Source organism: Lynx rufus, unplaced genomic scaffold, assembly GCF_022079265.1.
Source record: "Lynx rufus isolate CCGP_SWC_20201006 ecotype Redwood Valley unplaced genomic scaffold, mLynRuf1.p SCAF_8, whole genome shotgun sequence".
Lineage (NCBI taxonomy): Eukaryota > Metazoa > Chordata > Mammalia > Carnivora > Felidae > Lynx > Lynx rufus.
In genome coordinates, this window is record NW_025814896.1 from 39142820 (window position 1) to 39164627 (window position 21808).

The 21808-nt window shown below is 34.9% G+C and overlaps 1 protein-coding gene across 2 annotated transcripts in view; it reads right to left on the reverse strand.

Annotated features, from left to right (window-relative positions):
- Positions 1–21808, reverse strand: part of TASP1 (taspase 1) — a 259813-nt gene that overhangs the window by 210668 nt on the left and 27337 nt on the right. For both annotated transcript variants that reach the window (XM_047068890.1, XM_047068891.1), the window contains exons 4-5: positions 18381–18501; positions 9265–9349 (exon numbers count right to left, since the gene is read on the reverse strand). In XM_047068890.1, the coding sequence (XP_046924846.1) occupies positions 9265–9349; positions 18381–18501 (206 nt within the window). The remainder of the gene's footprint in view (positions 1–9264; positions 9350–18380; positions 18502–21808) is intronic.

The window sequence follows — 21808 nt, forward strand, 5'->3', positions numbered from 1 at the left end:
AAGCTCTCAAGTGATCTGATCCTTTCTGCTCCCTCTTTACCTCATCTCTTACTCCCCTTGCCCCTTTGCTTACCCTACTCCAGCCTCCTATAAAAACACAAACATGTCAAGGAGCCTCCAGCCTCAAGGCATTCACCCTGAATGTTCCCTCTATTAGGCTCTTCCTTATTTCCCAAATGGCATATTCCCTCATCTGCTCAAATATCTCCTTTGAGGAAGCCTATTTAAACTGTACCCAACATGAGGTACCTGAGTGGCTCAGTTGGTTAAGCTTCTGACTCTTGGTTTCAGCTCAGGTCATGATCTCACAGTTTTGTGAGTTCAAGCCCCGTGTCAGGTTCTGTGCTGGCAGCATGGAGCCTGCTAGGGATTCTCTCTCTCCCTCTCTCTGCCCCTCTCCCACTCACAGTCTCTCTCAAAATAAATAAACCTAAAAAAAAAAAAAAAAACTGTTCCCAACACACTGTATTCCCCTACCTAGGACTTTCAATCCCTGTCATTCTATTCTTTTCACATTTTTTTCACCTTCTAACATACTATACACTTTATAATTTATATGTCTATTATTTATTTCTATCTTCCTCAAATAAACTGTAAGCTTCGTAAGAATGGGAATCTTTGTTTTTTCATTGACATACCCAAGCATTTACAAGAGTGCCTAAAGCATACTAAGCATTAAACAAACATTGGCAAGATATTAAACAAGTAATAATAAGCTAGGGGGTCAAAATTCCTTAAGGGACAGTATTTTCCTTGTGTTTTACCTAATGTAATTTACATTAAAACAAGTCTCACAGTGATGTAAAACAAAAAGCAGCAACACTCTACTGGAAGCAGCCCTGGGGTGGGGGGAATGAAACCTCCTCCAAGCTGCCCTCTGGCTGCTGCTGCTAGCAAGCACTAGCACAGTCAAGGTCCAGGCAAGGGCTATGGGCGCAAATACAAGATGCGAACTGCAATCTCATGGCTGGCAACCACCCATTTCCAGAGAACCATGACTCCATAATCAGTCTAAAAAGTGTCATTTCGTGATTCAGAAAGCTCTCAAGATTGCTCAGGGATCCCAATAATCAAAATATATTATTCTGGAAAAGAAAGATATAGGAGAAAATGATAGTTATTTCTTTGGACTTAAAACTGATTTCTATCTATTTTATCTGTTGCTTCTTTGTTCATCATAAATATATAAAACTGATGAAAGACAAATTAATGGCTATTGATCATTAAAAGCTTATACACAAAGTGCAAATAAAGGAGAACTTGCTGTATTTGGAAATAACATGTAACAACCAAATTAAACAATAAGCACGTAACTCTTTGAAACCATTTTTAATTTAATTTCAATTTTTATTTTTTTAATTTAAAAAATGAATTTTTAAAAAACAGAACCTCAGCATAAGCAATTGACACATAAAAAATAAACAATCTTTAGAACCATAATATATTTCATCAATGTTCACATTTCTCTGGTTGTCTTAGAAAATTTTTTCTACTATTGTTATCCAACTAAATCTATACATTCTGAATAAAAATCTTTAGATTTTTTTAATTGTCTTTCACATTCACACAACAAAAGTAATACAAATTTAAATGAATTTATGAAATATAATAGATTAAATAGTATTTAAATAGTATTTTAAGAAAATGTACCAAAAGCTAAATTTGCCTCTGAAGAAAATCCTGGGGTCAAATGAGCACCTTAGGTTTCATTTATACTAAACATAAAACAATGTTTGTCAGGCTTTCCCTTTTTCATGAAAAGAAACATAATTTCCAAAAATTATAACTTCTATATTAGGAGTCAGCAAAGTTTTTGTGTAAAGGATGGGATAGTAAATAGGTCGGTTTTCTGGCCAGAATGTCTCTTTTGTAACAACTCAATTTGGCCTTTGAGTGTACAAGCAGCCACAGACAATACATACACAAATGGGTATGGCTGTGTCCCAATAAAACTTTATTTACAAAGCAAGCAGCAGACCAGATTTGGCCCATAAGCCATAGCTTGCCAATCCCTTATTCTAAATGATAATACCTGTCAAAGCTATACCCTATCATAATGGAAGAAGAAAGATCCAAGCTATAAAATAAAATATAGAAACTTGAGTAAATGTGACACAGTTTATGAAGGTTGGCCCACCAAGTTTATAAAAATATCAAATACTCTACTAATCTGACCAAACACCACTACTTAAACAATACAACATATCTTAGTGGCTATAACCAAAAAATAAGGTATGCAGATAAATGAACTTTTTATTTAATTTTTTTAACATTTATTTATTTTTGAGAGACAGAGAGAGGCAGAGCATGAGCAGGGGAGGGAGAGAGAGAGAGAGAGAGAGATACAGAATCTGAAGCAGGCTCCAGGCTCCGAGCAGTTTGTTAGCACAGAGCCTGACATGGGCTCAAACTCAAAACCTGCGAGACCATGACCCAAGCTGAAGTTGGGCGCTCAACCAACTGAACCACCCAGGCGTCCCAATGAACTTTTTATTTAAAGACTTCCTAAAAAAAAACATTCATTATATATAATGTCTTGCTATCCCCATAGAGTGGTGACAGATGACACCAGAGGACCATGATTTCTAAGTCTTCCATCTGCTTTTGATAGTTTTTGTACCTCTATGCCTGGCATAGAGAAAATGAACAATAAATATTTGCTGAGTGAATTGAAAAATGAATAAATAACTACATGAGTATACACAGTAACTTCTCATTATTATAAAACGATTCTATTCTACCCTTACTTCTAATCTGCTGCTTCTAATGTGATATGGAAGGACTCCATAAATTCCTAATAGCCTAACTAACAGTGGTCAAGTATGGGACCCAGTTTCATTATCTGCAAAATGTCTTACCCTCATAAATCACTGAATAATTTTTATGAGTCAATACATGCAAACCACATAAAACAGTGCCTGAAATAGTGTACAAATGCAATAAATGTTAGCTATTATTATTACACTAATTAGATAACTACAGTTATTAGGGTCATATGAAAATAAACTCAAATTAAAAACATGATAAAGTTGGTTTTGTTGATTTAGGACACCAAAAGAATTTGGTTTTTTCTCAATTACTAGAGGTGTACGGTGAACTTCCAGGAACATGAGAGATTTCTGCTTTTGGACAAGATGGCATAACAGAGAACAAATTTACACCCTTATCTGAAGAAATTATTTTAAAAATCAGAAATACAGGAAATGATAGTTTTCAGACATTAGTAGGCAACATAAGGACAGTGATCTTGAGAGAAAGGAAACAAACAAGGTAAACCCTATGACTGACCCAGCTTACTGCCTAGAGAGTTTCCAGGCCATGGCCCAGGAAGAATTCAGGCAAAGCCCAGCAGTTTCTCAGTTGAAGAGAAAGAGCTGGGCATCCAAAGAAGCCCAGACAGCCAGGGTTCACAGGGCAGAATACCAGAGAGGAGAGAGCTGCACAGAAAAGGACTCGGACATCTACAGAGTCCCCTCTAGTCTTCAGCTAAGTAGAGATGAGTGTATGTGTAATAAGAAACCACCCAAAGTGCGGGAAAGACTACCACAAAAATTTTAGAGCAAACAAGCCCCAAGTTCACAAAGGCCAGGAACAGCTCCTGCTCCCATCAGTCAAAGTAAGAAACCTCATTCTAGGTACATCTGTTATAGTACTCAGAAGAGTTTTGCCCCAATAGCAAAATAAAATTAGCTCAAGGCGAAATGCTTCTCTAGTCACGTGTAACAAAGTATAAGGTAAGACCTGAAAGGATGAACCTGTCTTTAAATAACTATATCCTAGAATAAAACTCAAGAATATTTATTAAAATATAAAAATATCCAGCACCAAATAAAGTAAAATTCACAATGCCTCAAATGCAATAAAAAATTACCAAGCATGCAAATAAGCAAGGAAATGCAACCTATAATGAAAGAAATCATTCAACTGAAAACAACTCAGAAATGACAGATCATAGCAAATTAGTAAACAAAGATATTATAAGTTACTATAACTCTATTCATATCTTCAAGAAGCTACAGGAAAGATTAAACATGTTAAGTAGATACATGGAAAACATTTTCTAAAGCTGCAAATCAAACTTCTGGAGATGTTACAAAGTCAGAGATGAAAAACAAAGTAGATGGGATTAACAAGCGATTAGATATTATAGAAAGATAACTAGTGAACTTGAAAACAGCAATGGAGGGGCGCCTGGGTAGCGCAGTCGGTTAAGCGTCCGACTTCAGCCAGGTCACGATCTCGCGGTCCGTGAGTTCGAGCCCCGCGTCGGGCTCTGGGCTGATGGCTCAGAGCCTGGAGCCTGTTTCCGATTCTGTGTCTCCCTCTCTCTCTGCCCCTCGCCCGTTCATGCTCTGTCTCTCTCTGTCCCAAAAATAAACGTTGAAAAAAAAAAAAAAAAAAAGAAAACAGCAATGGAAGTTACTCAACATGAAACAAGGAGAAAAATGAATGGAAAAAGTAAATAAATTATCAGTGACCTGCAGGGCCACAAGAGCTCAAATACACATGCAATTGGAGTCCTGAAGGATGAAAGAGGAGTCAGAAAAAACATCTGAGGAAATAATAGCCAAAAATTTTCCAAATTTGATAAAGTATGTATCCCTATATATCCAAGAAACAAAATAAACCCAATCCAAAGACAAGAGAAAAAAACAATGAACCAATGTATCTCATATATTATAAAAATTCTTTACAAAATCTTAGCAAATTGGGTCCAACAATGTATCAAAAGGATAACACAGTATGACCAAGTGGAATTTATCCCAGGAATGCATTGTTAACAGTTGAAAATCAACCAATCACTAACTGACCAAGTAAGAAAAATTGTAAGACCATCTTAATAGATGCAGAAAAGCATTTGAAGAAGTACAACACCCATTCCTATTAAAAACTCTTAGAACACCAAGAAGGGAACTTTCTCAGCATAATAAAGAACATCTATGACAAACCTACAGTAACCATCATACTTAAGGGTAAAAGACCAAACACTTCTACCCTAAGATCACAAACAAGGCACAGATGCCCACTCTCACATTTCTTTTGTTTCCCCCACTCTCACATTTCTATTCCACATTGCATTGAAGGTCCCAGCCACTATAATAAAGAAAAGGAAATTAGTTAAAGTAACCCAGATTAGAAAAACAGGGAAGAAGTAAAACAATCTTTATTCTCAGAAGACATTACTATCTATATAGAAAATCTTATCAAATCTATAAAAATAGTACTACAGAACAAATGAATTTAGCAAATTCTCTGGAAAGAATATCAATGTAATAAAATCAATCATATTTCTATATTGGCAAGGAATAATTGGAAAGTAACATTTATTATTTATATAATTTATCATGGTATCAAAAAGGATGAAATACTGAAGTATAAATTTGATAAAAGCTTTGCAAGACCTGTACAGTGAAAACTATAAAACTGTTCAGAGAGGCTAATGAAGACTTTAATAAATGAATATGTTGCAATCCTAATCAAAATTCGAGCAGGGTATTTATAGAAACTGGCAGCTTAATTCTAAAATTCATATGGAAATGCAAAATGCCTGAAATGGTCAAAACAATTCTGAAAACAAAGAACAAAGCTGAAGAACTATATACATGATAAAATAAGACAACTAGTTCCAGACAAGTATAGCATCACTATACCATAAAGGCCATCACTTTTTCCCACGTATTTTATCTTTGTAAAATATAAAAATATTGCACATGTACCCTTTGACAATTGCTTCATCTTGTTCCCTCCCTTCCTCTTTTCCCAGAGGTAATCACAGTGACTTTGGTAACCTCCTTTGCAGACCTTCTTTGTACATCTATGTACATATATATGTAGCCTTAAAAAATTAGAGCACCACTTATGTTGCAATATTATGAAGGAATACATGGGAATAAGAGAAGCTTAAATTCAAGACAACTGTTACATAGGAGCAGGAGCAGAGGCAAAATCAGGGTAAGGGTGTGGGACAATGGGAAGGATAAGGATGTTATTAGAAAGGGATCCACCTAGGAAGCTTCAAATCACTCTGTAATATTTTATTTCCCAAACTGGATGGTAGGAAACAGGTATTCTTATTTATAAACATCACATTATTTTGTATTTTTTTAAGAAAACATAAGTTAAACTGAATATATCATACAGCAATTTGATTTGTTTACAACATACAGATCTATCCATTTTTACTATATATAAATGTTTCTCCCTTTCAATACTGCAGATTATTCAAAATATGACTAGAAAACAGTCTATTTAGCCATTGATGGACATTTAGATTGTTTACATTTTATACACCAGAAGTAGTGTTGCTGTATGCTTCTTGTGCTATAGAAGCCCTCCTGTGTACATGTGAAGGTGTTCTGTCCCAGGACAGAATTGCTGGAGCACATAGCATGTGCATTTTCAATTTTTTACATTAATAAATAATAACAAAATGTCTCTCAGCTGGCCATATCAATCTATGTTCCTACCACTAGTAGAACAAAGAACCTGCTTTTCCATAACCTCAACAACACTGGATAACATTCGTCTTTATTAATTTTGCTACTTTAAATAACATGAAAATACCATCTTATTTTAATTCACAATTCCCTGATTATCGTTGGGCACTTTTATACCATTAATATTTTATTTTCTATAAGCTGCCTATTTGTACTGCTTACCAATTTTTAAAGTTGAGGCTATCTTTGTCTTAATACTTCATAGTTCTTAAACATGGTTACTATTTTTTTTTTTTTTTGCTACTTACACTGCAAATAATTGTCCTCAGTTCCAAAGGCCATAATGTCTTTTAATTCAGATCATAGTACCTTCAGTTGTATAACGCTAGACATTTTCACTTGTCATGTTTCCATATTTTAGCCTTAATTTTTAATTTTAATAAGGTCTTTGCTACCCTGTAGTCATAAACATAATCTCTCATTTTTTTCTTTAAAAAATTTTATACTAAGCTTTTTTTAACCTCATGTTTGAATTTTATTTTTTTGAATGGTATGACAGAGGAATTTAAATTAACTTTTATCCACTAGGTAGCCAATTGTCCCAACACAATTTATTTAATATGCCATCCTTTTTTCCCCCACAATACTTTGAGATGACATTTAGGAGAGACTAAATTTAATTCCATACTTGGTCTGCTTCTGGACTCCCAGTTCAGTCCTACTGATTTTTTCTATATATATCCCTATACCTCTGTCAATCTGTTTCCTGTTTTAATTATGATAATACTATGAGGTATCAGGATAGCTTTTAGATAAGTCCAACTCTTTGGTCTGTTTCAAAATGTCTTGGCTATCTATGGTTGTACACTTGTTCCTCCATATAAACTTAAGAAACAACTTGATAAATGCCAGGAGTAGTGTGGGGAATGGGATTATGATGATTTGCAGATGAACTGTAAAATACTTGTCACAAGGTTTATGCTATTTTTCTTGTCAACTAAAACAACTTTATTGTTGTTTCCTCCCTACATGTGCCTTCTAATTGGTTTAGAATTAATTATGCTAATTTACGTACAGTAGCAAATATGGGTGAAAGAAAACAGAACATTTTTTTATTATTTTTTTTTAATTTTTTTTTTCAACGTTTATTTATTTTTGGGACAGAGAGAGACAGAGCATGAACGGGGGAGGGGCAGAGAGAGAGGGAGACACAGAATCGGAAACAGGCTCCAGGCTCCGAGCCATCAGCCCAGAGCCTGACGCGGGGCTCGAACTCACGGACCGCGAGATCGTGACCTGGCTGAAGTCGGACGCTTAACCGACTGCGCCACCCAGGCGCCCCGAAAACAGAACATTTTAAATCAACATTGAGAATATGAATCCGGAGATAATCTCTTTACATCTACTACTTCCCTCAAAATAAGTCCTATCCAGTAGGATTCTGTGTATGTATTAAAGAAAACTTAGTAAATTTTGGGTTAGTGGACTTCATACCAGTTAAAAAAATAGCATGGTTTTTATACAAATTATGAGAAAAGTCTAAGAATTTTCTAAACATTTTTCCTACTTTCAGATTTATAAAAGTAAACTTACTGGTATCAACCAGACATATTATAAACAATCTCAAAATTTCACATCTGCTTCTCCTTCTCCTTGTTTTGTTGAAGACACAAATATTAAAAATTATATTTCTCTGAAAATTTTTATAATTGACCTTTCTAGCATCACAATTAAACACACCTGAGAAGTATATGATTAAAAGGATTACTTGAGTATATATGGGTAAAAAGTTTCAAGATTTTTCAAAACTATGTCAATTTATTTTCTATGATTTCAAATTATAACAGTCAAATAAAGTGGTACAGTAATATCACAATTTTCAACACACACATTAATATAACCTACACACCCAGGCATGCAGAAGATATACTGAGTATGCAATGGCATTGAAGCATATTTGTTACTATTATTAGGCATACTAATAGGATAGTGATTGTTTTGCAAACAAAGAAGTTTACAAAATTATTTAAGGGTAAAAAATATGATGTCAAGGATTTGCTTTAAAATACTATAGGAAAGGGGCACCTTGCTGGCTCAGTCAGAGGAGGATATGACTCTTGATCTTGGGGTCATGATTTCAAGCCCCATGTTGGGTATAGAGACTGCTTAAAATAAATAAATAAACAAACAAACAAACTTTAAAAAATTCTTTAAATAAAAACTAAAATACTACAAAAAGGAAAAAGAAAGATGAGTGAAATAGATGAAGGGCAAAAACAATGTAATTATTGGAGCCAGGTATAAGGTTCATGAGGGCTTTTCACCGTGTTCATTCTACATTTATAAATACTTCAAAAGTTCAAAGTTTTTTTTAATGAAAACTGTATGTTAATGTTGGAGAAAAGATGTAATCTTACTAATCTTAACATCACAGTGTGTTTCTCCAGAAAAGAAAAATTAAGTACTTTTAGTCTAAGATCATCTCAAAATTAAAATCAGTTTGGACTCTGAATTTTTAAAGTTTCATAATAAAAGACCCAACTGTGCACTTAGTAACAGCAAAAACATCTCTGTAATCAACTACAAAACCAAAAATTAACTCTGATTTCTTTTCTGCTTTAATCTGTAATATTCTATTCCATCTGAAGCTCTATCAAGTACAAAATGTTCCAAGATTACAGAACAAAGTGTGTCTTCCTCTCAAAGGCAAGCTACTGCTGGTGTGTAACCAATAGCATCAGCCTTCTGTGGATAAAAATAGCCTTCAAACACCGCATGCACCAAAGACCAAAGACCCAGGGAAAGTCAGGCAGAACAAAGCTGTTACCAGGGAGGAATTCGGCCAGCCGAGAGCTTGCCCTTCTGCCCTTCACACAAGAGTCTGTTTGCAACTGAGACTGGGTTCTTGATTCCTATAAAATAAAATTGGCAGAAAATGGAGTCAGAAAAATGCCTTCAAGTTTCCCACTCAGTTTTGTGGTGTTTCAATAAAACAACTTTAAAATATCTTAGAAAACTCTTATATACATACTAATGAAAACCCTCAATTATCATGAACAATAAGGACAAAATCAACAAACATATGAATACCTAGTAGATGCAAGAAAAGAATATAAAACATACATTCTCAGTTTTGTCATGTGCTACAGCAGCAAAGACTGAATTTGAAATATATACTTAAATTAGGTTTCTTGTTAGTAGATTTCAGAATAGAATAAAAAAATAATGAAAGTGTGGCATCTACTACCAAAAATTGAATTTCCTCTAAAGCATAAACATGATTACAAACATAGGAGGAGGAATTAATGGCCAAAAATTTTAAATCTCACCTACAGGAGAGATAGAATAAAGAGAACATCCTACAAATTGGGTAACAGTGGGGAAAAGAGGTCAAGTATATACAGGTTGGTAACCTAAAATATGGTTCAGATTGTTTCCAGAACAGAAAACAGAATGTGAAGAAAAGTGAGAAGAGGATGTATATATGGAACGGATGATAAGACAGCAAGTGTTAGTGTGAAAAACGGTGCCATGATGACAATGACAATGACAAATATGACAATGTGATGATGACCGAAGACAGTGATAGTAACTCAGTATCTAATATATGCCAGGCTCACTGCCAAACCCTTAAATGTATCAGGTTATTTCATTGATCTCTCAACTCTATCATATAAGTATACTTACGAAACCTGATTACTGAGGAAATATTTGCACAGAGGGTTAAGTTACCCACCCAAGATCACAGTGTTAAGATTTTAACAGAAGCAGCTAATGCCAGAGACCATACCCTTAACCACTAATCAATGGATGCCTCTCAGGATATCATTAATGCCAAAAAAAGAAAAAAATCAGTAGTGGGATATAAAGAGACTATAAAAACTCAAATTAAAGTCACTATATTGCCTCAAAACAAAATCATTTAGCTAAACAACAAAAACATGTGCTAGCTCTTAAACTATATCTCTGCACGGGTGCCTGGGTGGCTCAGTCAGTTAAGTGTCCAGCTCTTGATTTCAGCTCAGATCATGATCTCATGGTTCTTAAGTTTGAGCCCAGCATCAGGCTCTGTGCTGACAGCACAGAGCCTGCTTGGGATTCTCTTTCCCCCTCTCTCTCTGTCCCTCCCTGACTCATGCTTGCTCTGTCTCTCAAAATTAAATAAATAAACATTAAAAAAAAATTTTACATCTCTGTATATGATGATTCAATATTATAAACACTCTAATAATTGTCAAACCAAGTTATAAATTCAAATCAACAAATTCTCCATCAAAACTTCAAAAGGATTTCTATGATGTATGTCAAGCTGACTCTTAAACTCATCAGGAAGAGAACACTTTGGGAAAAAATGAAGAGATATTTACCTTACAAGATACCATTTCTTACTAAAATCTATTCTTAATTAAGAGAGTGTGATTTGGGTACAAACAGACAAATACATCAATTGAATAGAATAAAGCTACCATTCAGACACAGACACACATGCATTTGGACATTTAATCCATGACACAGACAGTAGTTCAAATGAGTATGAAAAGATAGACTCTATGTGAGAGGTAGAAAGAACACAGAGTGATGGGAGTCAGACTGTTTTATAACTGTACTGGCTATCAATCTATTACTTCTCAGCTACAGATTCTCCCTTCATTGCCTGACCTGTGGAAATAGATATGAACCCTTTAAATGTGTTCCTTTTGCCAGCTGGCACACCGGTAACTTTATCAGTAGAGGGCACTGGAGACATACTGCAGAAGGAACAGTGCCTTCTTAGCCAGGCTTGCAGAATGTCAGTTCTTCTTCACTATTTGGCCCACATGGTATTCCCCAGTGCTAAGGGCCTGCAGAGTGCAGCTTTCTCCAGCATTTGGCCACCACATGTTCTCACCAGCTCCTGATTCAAACTACAACAGCATAGCTGACAGCCCCAGAAAGAACAGGACTGTGCCCAGCTCAAGTCACACACCTTCTCAGCCTCACAAGCACAAACAGCAAAGTGTCCTATGGGGAACACTGCCTTGTGAGCCAAAAGCCCAATCTTTATCCTGTGCAACAGAGGTTCAGTTCCCATAGTTTCCTGACCCCTGTGTATCTGCCCACCAGCTTGAGCTCACATGTGCCCCACAGGATTGTTCCTGGTCTCACAGTGACTGTGGCCTGGGTAACCCAACAACTACTCTGCCCCACAGTGAGCTGCAATCATACCTTCTTTACTGATGTCTGAATCTCCTTTCAAGTCTATCCTTACTTGGGTATTCTCCCTCTGCCCTAGAACACATTTTGAGTTTTCATTCCATCTTTATATAGTTACTCTCCTATCACTGTTTAATCATCCTTTATATTAAACTTCTATTTTATCTACTGTGTGGTTTGTCTCCTAGTTAGACCCAGACTGATACAGCAACCTTGGACAAATTACTAAACCTCTTTTGTATTTCAGTTTCCTTATCTGTGAAATGGGGATAAAAGTACTGATGTCAAAAGGTAATTGTGAGAACTAAGTGACTAAGTATACGTAAGCTACTGGAGAACAATGCATAGTATGCAACAATCACCCAATAAATGGTAGTTGTTATTGTTATTATTATTCAACAAATTGTATAGGGACAATTTGTTGGTTATTTCTTAAAGAAGTAAATGAAAAATAAATTATAAGTGTATTAGAAGAAAATATAGATTAACTGTACTTATAATTATAAGAGAAACCTTAAGAAATGCAAAACACAAAAGCCACAAAAGAACAAGTAAAACCTTGACAAATAAAAATTTTAAATTCCAATATAATAAAGCACATTATAAATAAAGTTAAAAGGCAAACCACAAGAGATATGGAACAGTCAGTTCACAAAGAAACGCTAATGGCTTTTAATATATGAAATTTCATTAAATCCCAATAAAATATAATAATAAAAGAAATTAAAATTAAAATTAATTGATATACCCTTTCTTACCTACCACACGAATCAGAAAGGATATAGAAGATTGGAAGAAGTGAATAACCAAATTGACCTAGTTGACACATACAGAACACACACCTAACAACTACAAAATACATACTCTTCTGAAGTTCACATGGAATGGGGCTCCTGGGTAGCTCAGTCGGTTAAGCGTCTGACTCTTGGTTTTGGCTCAGGTCATGATCTCACAGTTTGTGAGTTCAAGCCCTGCATTGGGCTCTGCGCTAATAGCACAGGGCCTACTTGGGATTCTCTCTCTGCCCCTACCCACTGTCTTTCTCTCTTTCAAAATAAATAAATAAACTTTATTAAAAAAATAAAGTTCACGTGGAGTGTTTATCAAAACACACCATAAACTGGGCCATACAGCAAGTCTCAAAACATTTCAAGGGACTGGAATCATACAGAAGATGTTCTCTGGCCACAGTGAATTAAACTAGAAATCAAAAAGAAAACTAATAAAGTCTTTAGGCAAATACATTTGACAACTCATATGAAAAAGACAAATTCCTTGAAAACACACACAAGAAAAAGAAAATATAATCTTATAACTATTAAAGAAATTGAATCCCATTTTTTAAAACTTCCTTCAAAGAAAACTCCACTAATTTAGAATAACTAATAAATTCTCAGAAGAAATCATTCCAACCATGCATAAACTCTATCAAAGGGAGTGAAAAAAAAAATCTTCAATTCATTTTATGAGGCCAGCCATAACATGATTCTAAAACCTTAAAATAATATTACAAGAAAGGAAAATTGAAACCAATTTTTACACATACATGAACATAGATGTCAAAATATTAAACATCAACAACTTGAATCCAGCAGAATATAAAAAGATAAAAACACAACCAAGATTTTATGCCATGAAGGGAATATTCAAAAATCAATCACAAATTTCATCATATTTAACAATATAAGGGGGGAAAACCTTCATCTCAATAGATACAGAAAAGCCCTTAATGATAATTTTCAATATCCATTTATAATAAAAACTATTGGCAAACTAAGATTAAAAAGGAACTTCTTCAATCTGATAAAGAGTATCTATAACAATCCAAAAGCTAGCAGAGCACACAGAATGATCTTGATCTCTAAGATCAAGAATCAAGCAAGGATATACACTATCACCACTTATATTCAGCATTGCACTGGATGTCACAGCCAGTATAATAATGTAAGAAAAAAATAAAAAGTTTACATATATATTGGAAAGAAAAAAGCAAAATTACATGAGTCATAGGTAATTATGTATATAAAATTTCATGGGGACTTATTTTTTCAAACTTTTTCAAATTAATAAGTGAATTTATCAAGGACAGTGAATTCAAAGCCAATATACAAAACTCAATTGTATTTCTAAATACAATAAAACAATTAGATATCAATATTTAAAATATACGTACTTTATAATAGCATCAAAAAACTAAGTATCTAGAATAAACCTAATAAAATATATACATGGAATTTATACTGAAAATAAAACATTGCTGAGAAAAAATGAGCAATATTTATGTAAAAATACATATTCTATGTTTGTGGGATGGAATACTCAATACTGTTAAGACATCAGTTCTCCACAAATGTTCCATACTTTCAATGCAATACCAATCAAAATTCCAGCAAGGTTTTACTGTAGACGTTGGCAAGTTGATTTAAAATTTTTACGAAAATGGAGTGCCTGGGTGGCTCAGTAGGTTAAGTGTTCGACTTCAGCTCAGGTCACAATCCCGAGGTCTATGAGTCCAAGCCCCGCATTAGGCTCTGAGCTAATAGCTCAGAGCCTAGAGCCTGTTTCAGATTCTGTGCCTCCCTCTCTCTCTGCCCCTCCCCTGCTCACACTCTGTGTCTCCCTCTCTCTCAAAATAATAAACATTAATTTTTTTTTAATTTTTACGAAAATGGCCAAAGACCTACAATAGCCAATATAATCTTTAAACAAATAAAAAAAAGAAAAAAAGGAAGTTGGAAGTCTCATACTACCAGATATGAAGAATATAAAAATATATTACCAGATATAAAGAATATAAAGCTACAGTAATCAAGACAGTATGGCACTGGCAATAAATAGGACAATAGAATAGATCAAGGGTACAGAAACAAGCCATTGCATGCATAGTCAGTCACCTGATTTACCAACACAGCTGTGTGAGGAAAGCACTGTCCTTTCTATTGACAATGGCAATGAACCATTTGGATATCCGTAAGTAGAAAAAAATTAATGTCAGCTCCTATTTCACATACACTAAAATTAATCTGAGCTTGATAAGAGAGCTAAACGTGAAGAGTAAAAAACAGAACTAATGAGGATGCGTAGCGGGCTTAGTTGGTGAGGCACGCAACTCTTAATCTCGGGGTCATGAGTTCAAGCCCCACCTTGGGGTGTAGAGCTCACTTAAAAAAAAAAAAATAGAACAAAGAAAACAATGGAGATGATCTTCAGAACTTTGGGTAGACAAAGATTTCTTAAATAAAATATTTTTTTAAATAACCATAAAAGATTAGTAACGTAAACATTAGAATTTAAAACTTCAGTTCATCAAACGATAGCATTTAAAGAGTGAAAAGGTGATCCACAGACTGGAAAGAGATATTCATAATACAGGTATCAGACAAAGGATGTGTATCTAAAATATATAAAATACTTGAACAAATCAATAAAAAGAGATAATCCAATACAAAATATGCAAAAGACATTTGAACACACACTATGCAACAAGAATATCTAAAAGGCCAGTAAGTATATCAAAAGGTTCTCAGTATTGTTAGTCACCAGGGAAATTCAAATCAAAACAATAATGTCATTGCACCGATATCAAAACAGATGAAATTTAAAAAGAATAGCAATACTAAATGTTGGCCTGGATGTAGAGTAACCAAAATGCTCATACACTGCTGGCAGGAGTAGAGACTGTAAAAACTACTTTGGAAAACTGTCTAACAGTAACTATTAAAGCACAGTATATTATGCACCTAAACTTATTTACTCCAAATCTTAGGGTAATACCCAAGAGAATTAAGTACACATGTCTATCAAAAGGCATGTACAAGAATATTCATTGGACTTTATTCTTTACAGTTCAAATTATCACGGGAAGGAGAATAAATGTTATTATATATTCATGCAATAAAATACTACTAAGTAATAAAAAGAAAAAATTACTATGACACAAAACATGGGTTAATCTCATAGGCATAGTGTTAAGCAAAAAAACAAAAAAACAAAAAAACAAAAAAAAACAAACAAAAAATAGACACAAAGGTGTATGATTCATTATGTAAATTTTAGTAAGAGGCAAATTAATCTACAGTGCTTAAAGTCACAATTAGGAGAGAAGAGGATAAGGAGGGAAGGTAGGAGCAGAGTATGAGAGATATGGACAAGAAAAAGGCATAAAGACTCCCTCTGGGATTATAGAAATGTTTTGTATTTTGACATGGAAGTGTTTTACATCTTGATCTGGGTAATGGTTTACATGGCTATGTACATTTAAAAATTCATGCAGCTACAACAAAGGAAACAATCAACAAAACTAAAAGGAAGCCGATGGAATGGGAGAAAATATTTGCAAATGACATATCAGATAAAGGGTTACTATCAAAAATCAACAAAGAACTTATCAAACTCAACACCCGTAAAACAACCCAGTGAAGGAATGGGCAGAAGACATGAATAGACATTTTTCCAAAGATGTACGGATGGTAAACAGACACATGAAAAGATACTCAACATCACTCATCATTAGGGAAATACAAATTAAAATCACACTGAGGGGCGCCTGGGTGGCTCAGTCGGTTAAGCATCCGACTTGGGCTCAGGTCATGATCTCACATTTGTGAGTTCGAGCCCTGAGTTGGGCTCTGTGCCGACCACTTGGAGCCTGAAGCCTGCTTCGGATTCTCTCTCTTGCTCTCTCTCTGCCCCTCCCTTGCTCACGCTCTGTTTCTCTCTGTCTCAAAAATAAATGAAACATTAAAAAAAAAAAATTAAAAAAAAAACACACTGAGATACCACCTCACATGGGTCAGAGTGGCTAAAAATAACAACTCAAGAAACAACAGATGTTGGCAAGGACATGGAGAAAGGGAAACTCTCTTGCACTGTTGATGGGAATGCAAACTGGTACAGCCACTCTGGAAAACAGTGTTCCTCAAAAAATTAAAAATAGAACTAACCTATGACTCAGCAATTACACTACTAGGAATTTATCCAAAGGATACAAAAATGCTGACTCGAAGGGGCACATGCACCCCAATGTTTCCTTCCCTATGAAAAAAAAAAAAAACCTTCAAGGCAACCTGGCTATATGCATATGTGACATTCCTCATGACCTTGTATCATGAGATCACTTAATCAGACTGCATGTTTGTGTGTTACCATATATGGGAGACAAAGAAGTAGAAAATACATAAAAAAACTATGCCACGTGGCGTTGAGAGTTCAGTTCTTCAGGTACAAACCCAACTGAAACATGCCGGCACTGATAAAGTTGCTTCCTGGAAAGAAAAGCCTCGGTGTCATGACTCTCTATGCGAGAATCCCGCTACGGCAGCGCTAACAATAGCCAAATCATGGAAAGAACCCATATGTCCGTCAACTGATGAATGGATTAAAAAGATGTTGTGTATATATATGTATACACACACACACACACACACACACACACACACACACACACACACACAATGGAATACTACTGACTGATGAAAAAGAATGAGCTCTTGCCACTGCAACAACGTGGATGGAACTGGAGAGTATTATGCTAAGTGAAATAAGTCAGAGAAAGACAGATATCATATGATTTCACTCATATGTGGAATTTGAGAAACTTAACAGAAGACCACAGGGGAAGGGAAGGGAAAATAAGTTACAAACAGAGGGAGGCACAATCACAGAGACTTTTATTATTTTTTTTTTCAACGTTTATTTATTTTTGGGACAGAGAGAGACAGAGCATGAACGGGGGAGGGGCAGAGAGAGAGGGAGACACAGAATCAGAAACAGGCTCTGAGCCATCAGCCCAGATGCGGGGCTCGAACTCACGGACCGCGAGATCGTGACCTGGCTGAAGTCGGACGCTTAACCGACTGCGCCACCCAGGCGCCCCTCACAGAGACTTTTAAATACAGAAAACGAACTGAGTGTTGATGGGGTTGAGGGGATGAGGAGGTGGAGGGATGGGTGATGGGCACTGAGGAGGGCACTTGCTGGGATGAGCACTGGGTGTTGTATGTAAGTGACGAATCACAGGAATCTACTCCTGAAGCCAAAACTAAACTGTATGTTAGCTAACTTGACAATAATTTTTAATTCACTCATTCATTCATGCAGCTTTCTAATTAAAATCTGTGCATTTCATGTATATTTCGCTTTAATAAAAGAACTGCAAAATATTAGATATATCTTATATGTACTGATGTGGGAAAAAATCTGAGACATCCTGTATAAGAAAAAAATACATACAATGTACATATACACACATATACATATATTTTTTAAAAAACACATGTGCAAAACTATGTTTTTATTACATAAAAATATAGATAAATGCACTATATTTTACTGGTTAAGCCCCCCATGGAGAGAGGGATTTGAAAGAAAGATTTGGAAGATCAATGGTAAATTTTATTTGTATCATTTGAATTTCCTAACAAGAAATATATTATTTGTGTACTTCAAAAATTATAAAATTAATAGAACATGTTAACTCACATGTTACATGTCTATAATCTCAAGGGAATGAAGGAGAATGATCCAACTCTAACAAAAAGTTGAACATAAGCTGCCACTGTTTTCTTTAAAACTATTCACACCTAAGATTTTCATGTTTTAAATTAAGGAAAAGAAGACAATTTATTTTCAACACTATTCCTAGCAAGAATGGTAGAAAACACTGGATTGACTAAGTCTTTAGGAGGCATCAAATCTTAATATTCATAGTTCTTTAAAGAATAGAGATAATGTGTTATAATGTCCACATACCACTCAGTGCTCCAACAGCTCCAAAATTTAAGGATTTTCCATCCATTATGCTGGCATCACATTCAATTTCACCCAAGAGATTTAGATTAGATCCCATTCCTGCATTTGTAAATGGAGAATCCTAAGAGATAAAAACAAAAATCAAAATATCATTAGTTTGTGGGTTTTTTTTAGTTTTTTATCTATTTTTTTGAGTAATCTCTACTCCCAGGGTGGGGCTCAAACTCATGACCCTGAGTTGTAGATACTCCTCCGACTGAGGCAGACAGATGCCCCTAAAATATAGTTATTCTTAAATAAAATTTAATGTCAGTCCTTTATAAACTGTTCCAAAAACTAGAAAGGGAAAGAATACTTCCCAACTCATTGTACAATACCAGTACTACCCTGATTCCAAAACAAGACAAAGACATCAATGAGGAAAGAAAACTACAGGTGAATATATCTTGAGAATATGGACACAGTATCCTCAAGAAGATAGTAGCAAACCAAATGCAGCAAAACATAAAGAAGTCTTATACACCATGAATAAGAGGGATCCCAGAAAAGTAAATTTGCTTTAATATGTGAAACTTAATGTGATACACACATTAACTTAATGTGATAACACACATAACACACATTAATGTGATAACACATAACACCATGTTAATAAAGAAAGGAAAAAAAAACAAAACAAAACAGGATCATACCAATAAACATAGAAAAAGCATTTGATAAAATCTAATACCCTTTCATGAGAAAAGCACTCAACTAGAAACAGAATGGAACTTCCTTAACATGATAAAGGGCATCTACAAAAAGTCCAGAGTTAACATCATAACTAATGGTGAAAAACTGAATATTTTTTAAAAAACACATGTGCAAACCTATGCTTTTATTATATAAAAATATAGATAAATACACCATGTTTTGCTGGTTAAGCCCCCCAAGGAGAGAGGGATGAGAAGGAAAGATTTGGAAGATCAATGGTAAATTTTATTTATATGATTTGAATTTTCTAACAAAAAATTATTTGTGTATTCCCTAAAGATCAGAAATAATATAGCAAAGTTCACTCTTGTCAATTCTATTTGACATTATACTGGATATTCTGGACAAAACAATTAGGTAAAAGAAAGAAATAATGAGTGTCTAAATTGGAAAAGAAAAAGTAAAATTACCTCTTAGTTGAAGATAATAAAAAGTCCTAAGGACTTGACTAAAAACTATTAGGACTGATAAGTTCAACAGGATTTCAAGATACAAGATTAATGTACAAAAATCAATCATATTTCTATACGTTAGCAATGAACAATATGAAGAGGAAATTCAGAAAACAATTCCACTTACAATAACATCAAAAAGAATAAAATACTTAGGAAGAAATTCAAAAAAATAAGTATAAGATTTATATACTGAAAACTAAAAAACATGTTGAGAAAAAAATTAAAGAATACCTAAATAAATGGAAAGGCAGCCATGTTCATAGGTCAGAAGGCTTAATAGCTTTAAGAGCAATATTCTCCAAAACTGATCTGCTTCAACACATTCCCCTATCAAATCCTAGCTGCCTTTTTTCAGGCAGAAATTGACAAACTAATCCTAAACTTCATAGGGAAGTGCAAGGGATGCAGAACCACCAAAACCACTTTGAAAAGAAAAAACAAAATTGGAGGGCTCACACTTCTAGGTTTTTTTTAACTTACTACACAAATACAGCAATCAAGAGGTATACAGCAATATAGGGGTAATATAGGGGTGCCTGGCTGGCTTAGTCAGTGCAGCATGTGACTCTCCATCTTGGGTCATGAGTTTGAGCCACACATTGGACATGGAACCTACTTAAAAAAAAAAAAAAGACGATATGATATAAGCATGTAGCTAAGGACAGACATATAGATCAATGTAATAGGATTGACAGAAGCCTCACAGGGCCTGGGTGGCTCCATCGGTTGAGTGTCCAGCTTCGGCTCAGGTCATGATTTCACAGTTCATGGGTTCAAGCCCCGCATCAGGCTCTGTGCTGACCCCTTGATCAGAGCCTGGAGCCTGCTTCAGATTCTGTGTCTCCTTCTCTCTCTGCCCCTCCCCCGCTCACGCTTTGTCTCACTCTGTTTCTCAAAAATAAATAAAAGTAAAAAAAAAAAAAATTTTTTTTAATTAAAAAAAAAAAGGAAGACTCACATTTATGGTCAATTCAACAAGGATGCCAGAAAAATGCAATAAAGAAAAGACAGTCTTCTATAAGTGGAGCTAGGACAACTGGATATTCAATTCAAGAGAAGAAAGTTTGATGCTATCTCACACCATATACAACTTAACTCCAAGTAAAACAAAGACCTAAATGTAAAGATTAAAACTATAAAAACCATTCAAAGAAAACACTGGAGCAAATGTTTAGACAGTGGTTTCCTAGATATGATACTAAAAGCAAAAGCAACCAAAGAAAAAACTAGATAAGTTGGACTTCTTCAAAATAAAAAACTTTTGGGTTTCAAAGTACACAATAGGGGCACCTGGATGGCTAAGTCGGTTGAACATCTCCTGATTTCAACTCAGGTCATGATCCCAGGGCTGTGGGATCAAGCCCCGCATCAGGCTCCACACTGAGCGTGCAGCCTGCTTAGGAGTGTGTGTGTGTGTGTGTGTGTGTGTGTGTGTGTGTCTCTCTCTCTTTTTCTCTCTCTCCACCTCCCCCACCCTAAGGCCCTCTCCCCTACTCTCTCTCTCTTTTTAAAAATAAATCTTTAAAGTACACAATAAAAAAAGTAGAAAAAACTCACAGAACTGGGGGGGAGGGATGCAAATCATTTACCCTTAAGAGATTTGTATCCAGGATATATAAAAATTTCCCACAACTCTAAAATAAAAACACAATTTTAAAATGGGAAAAGGACATGAATGAACATTTCTCCAAAGAATATACATAAATGGCCAATAAGCACGTGAAAAAATGCTCAACATCAAGGAAAGGCAAATCAAAACCACATAAAATACTACTTCGTACCCACAATTCCACTTACAATAACATCAAAAAGAATCACAAAGACAGATGTGCTGGCAAGGATATGAAGAAATTAGAACTCTTATACACTGCTGGTGGGAATGTACAATGGTAATGCCACTTTGGAAAACGTCGGGAAGCCCCTCAAAAACTTAAACATAAAATTACCATTTGACCCAACAATTCCACTTCTAGGTATATACCCAAGAGAAATGAATTGTCTACACAAAACTTGAGCCCAAATATTCTTAACAGCTTATTCAATACTCATACTCCAGCATTTTTGCAAACTCAAATATCCACCAACTGATAAAGTGGATAAGTAAAACATGGTATATCTATACAATGGGGTATTAATCAGCAATAAAAAGTAATGAAATACTGATACATGGCAAAATGTAGATAAACCTAAAAAACAATGCTAAGTGAAAGAAGCCAGTCA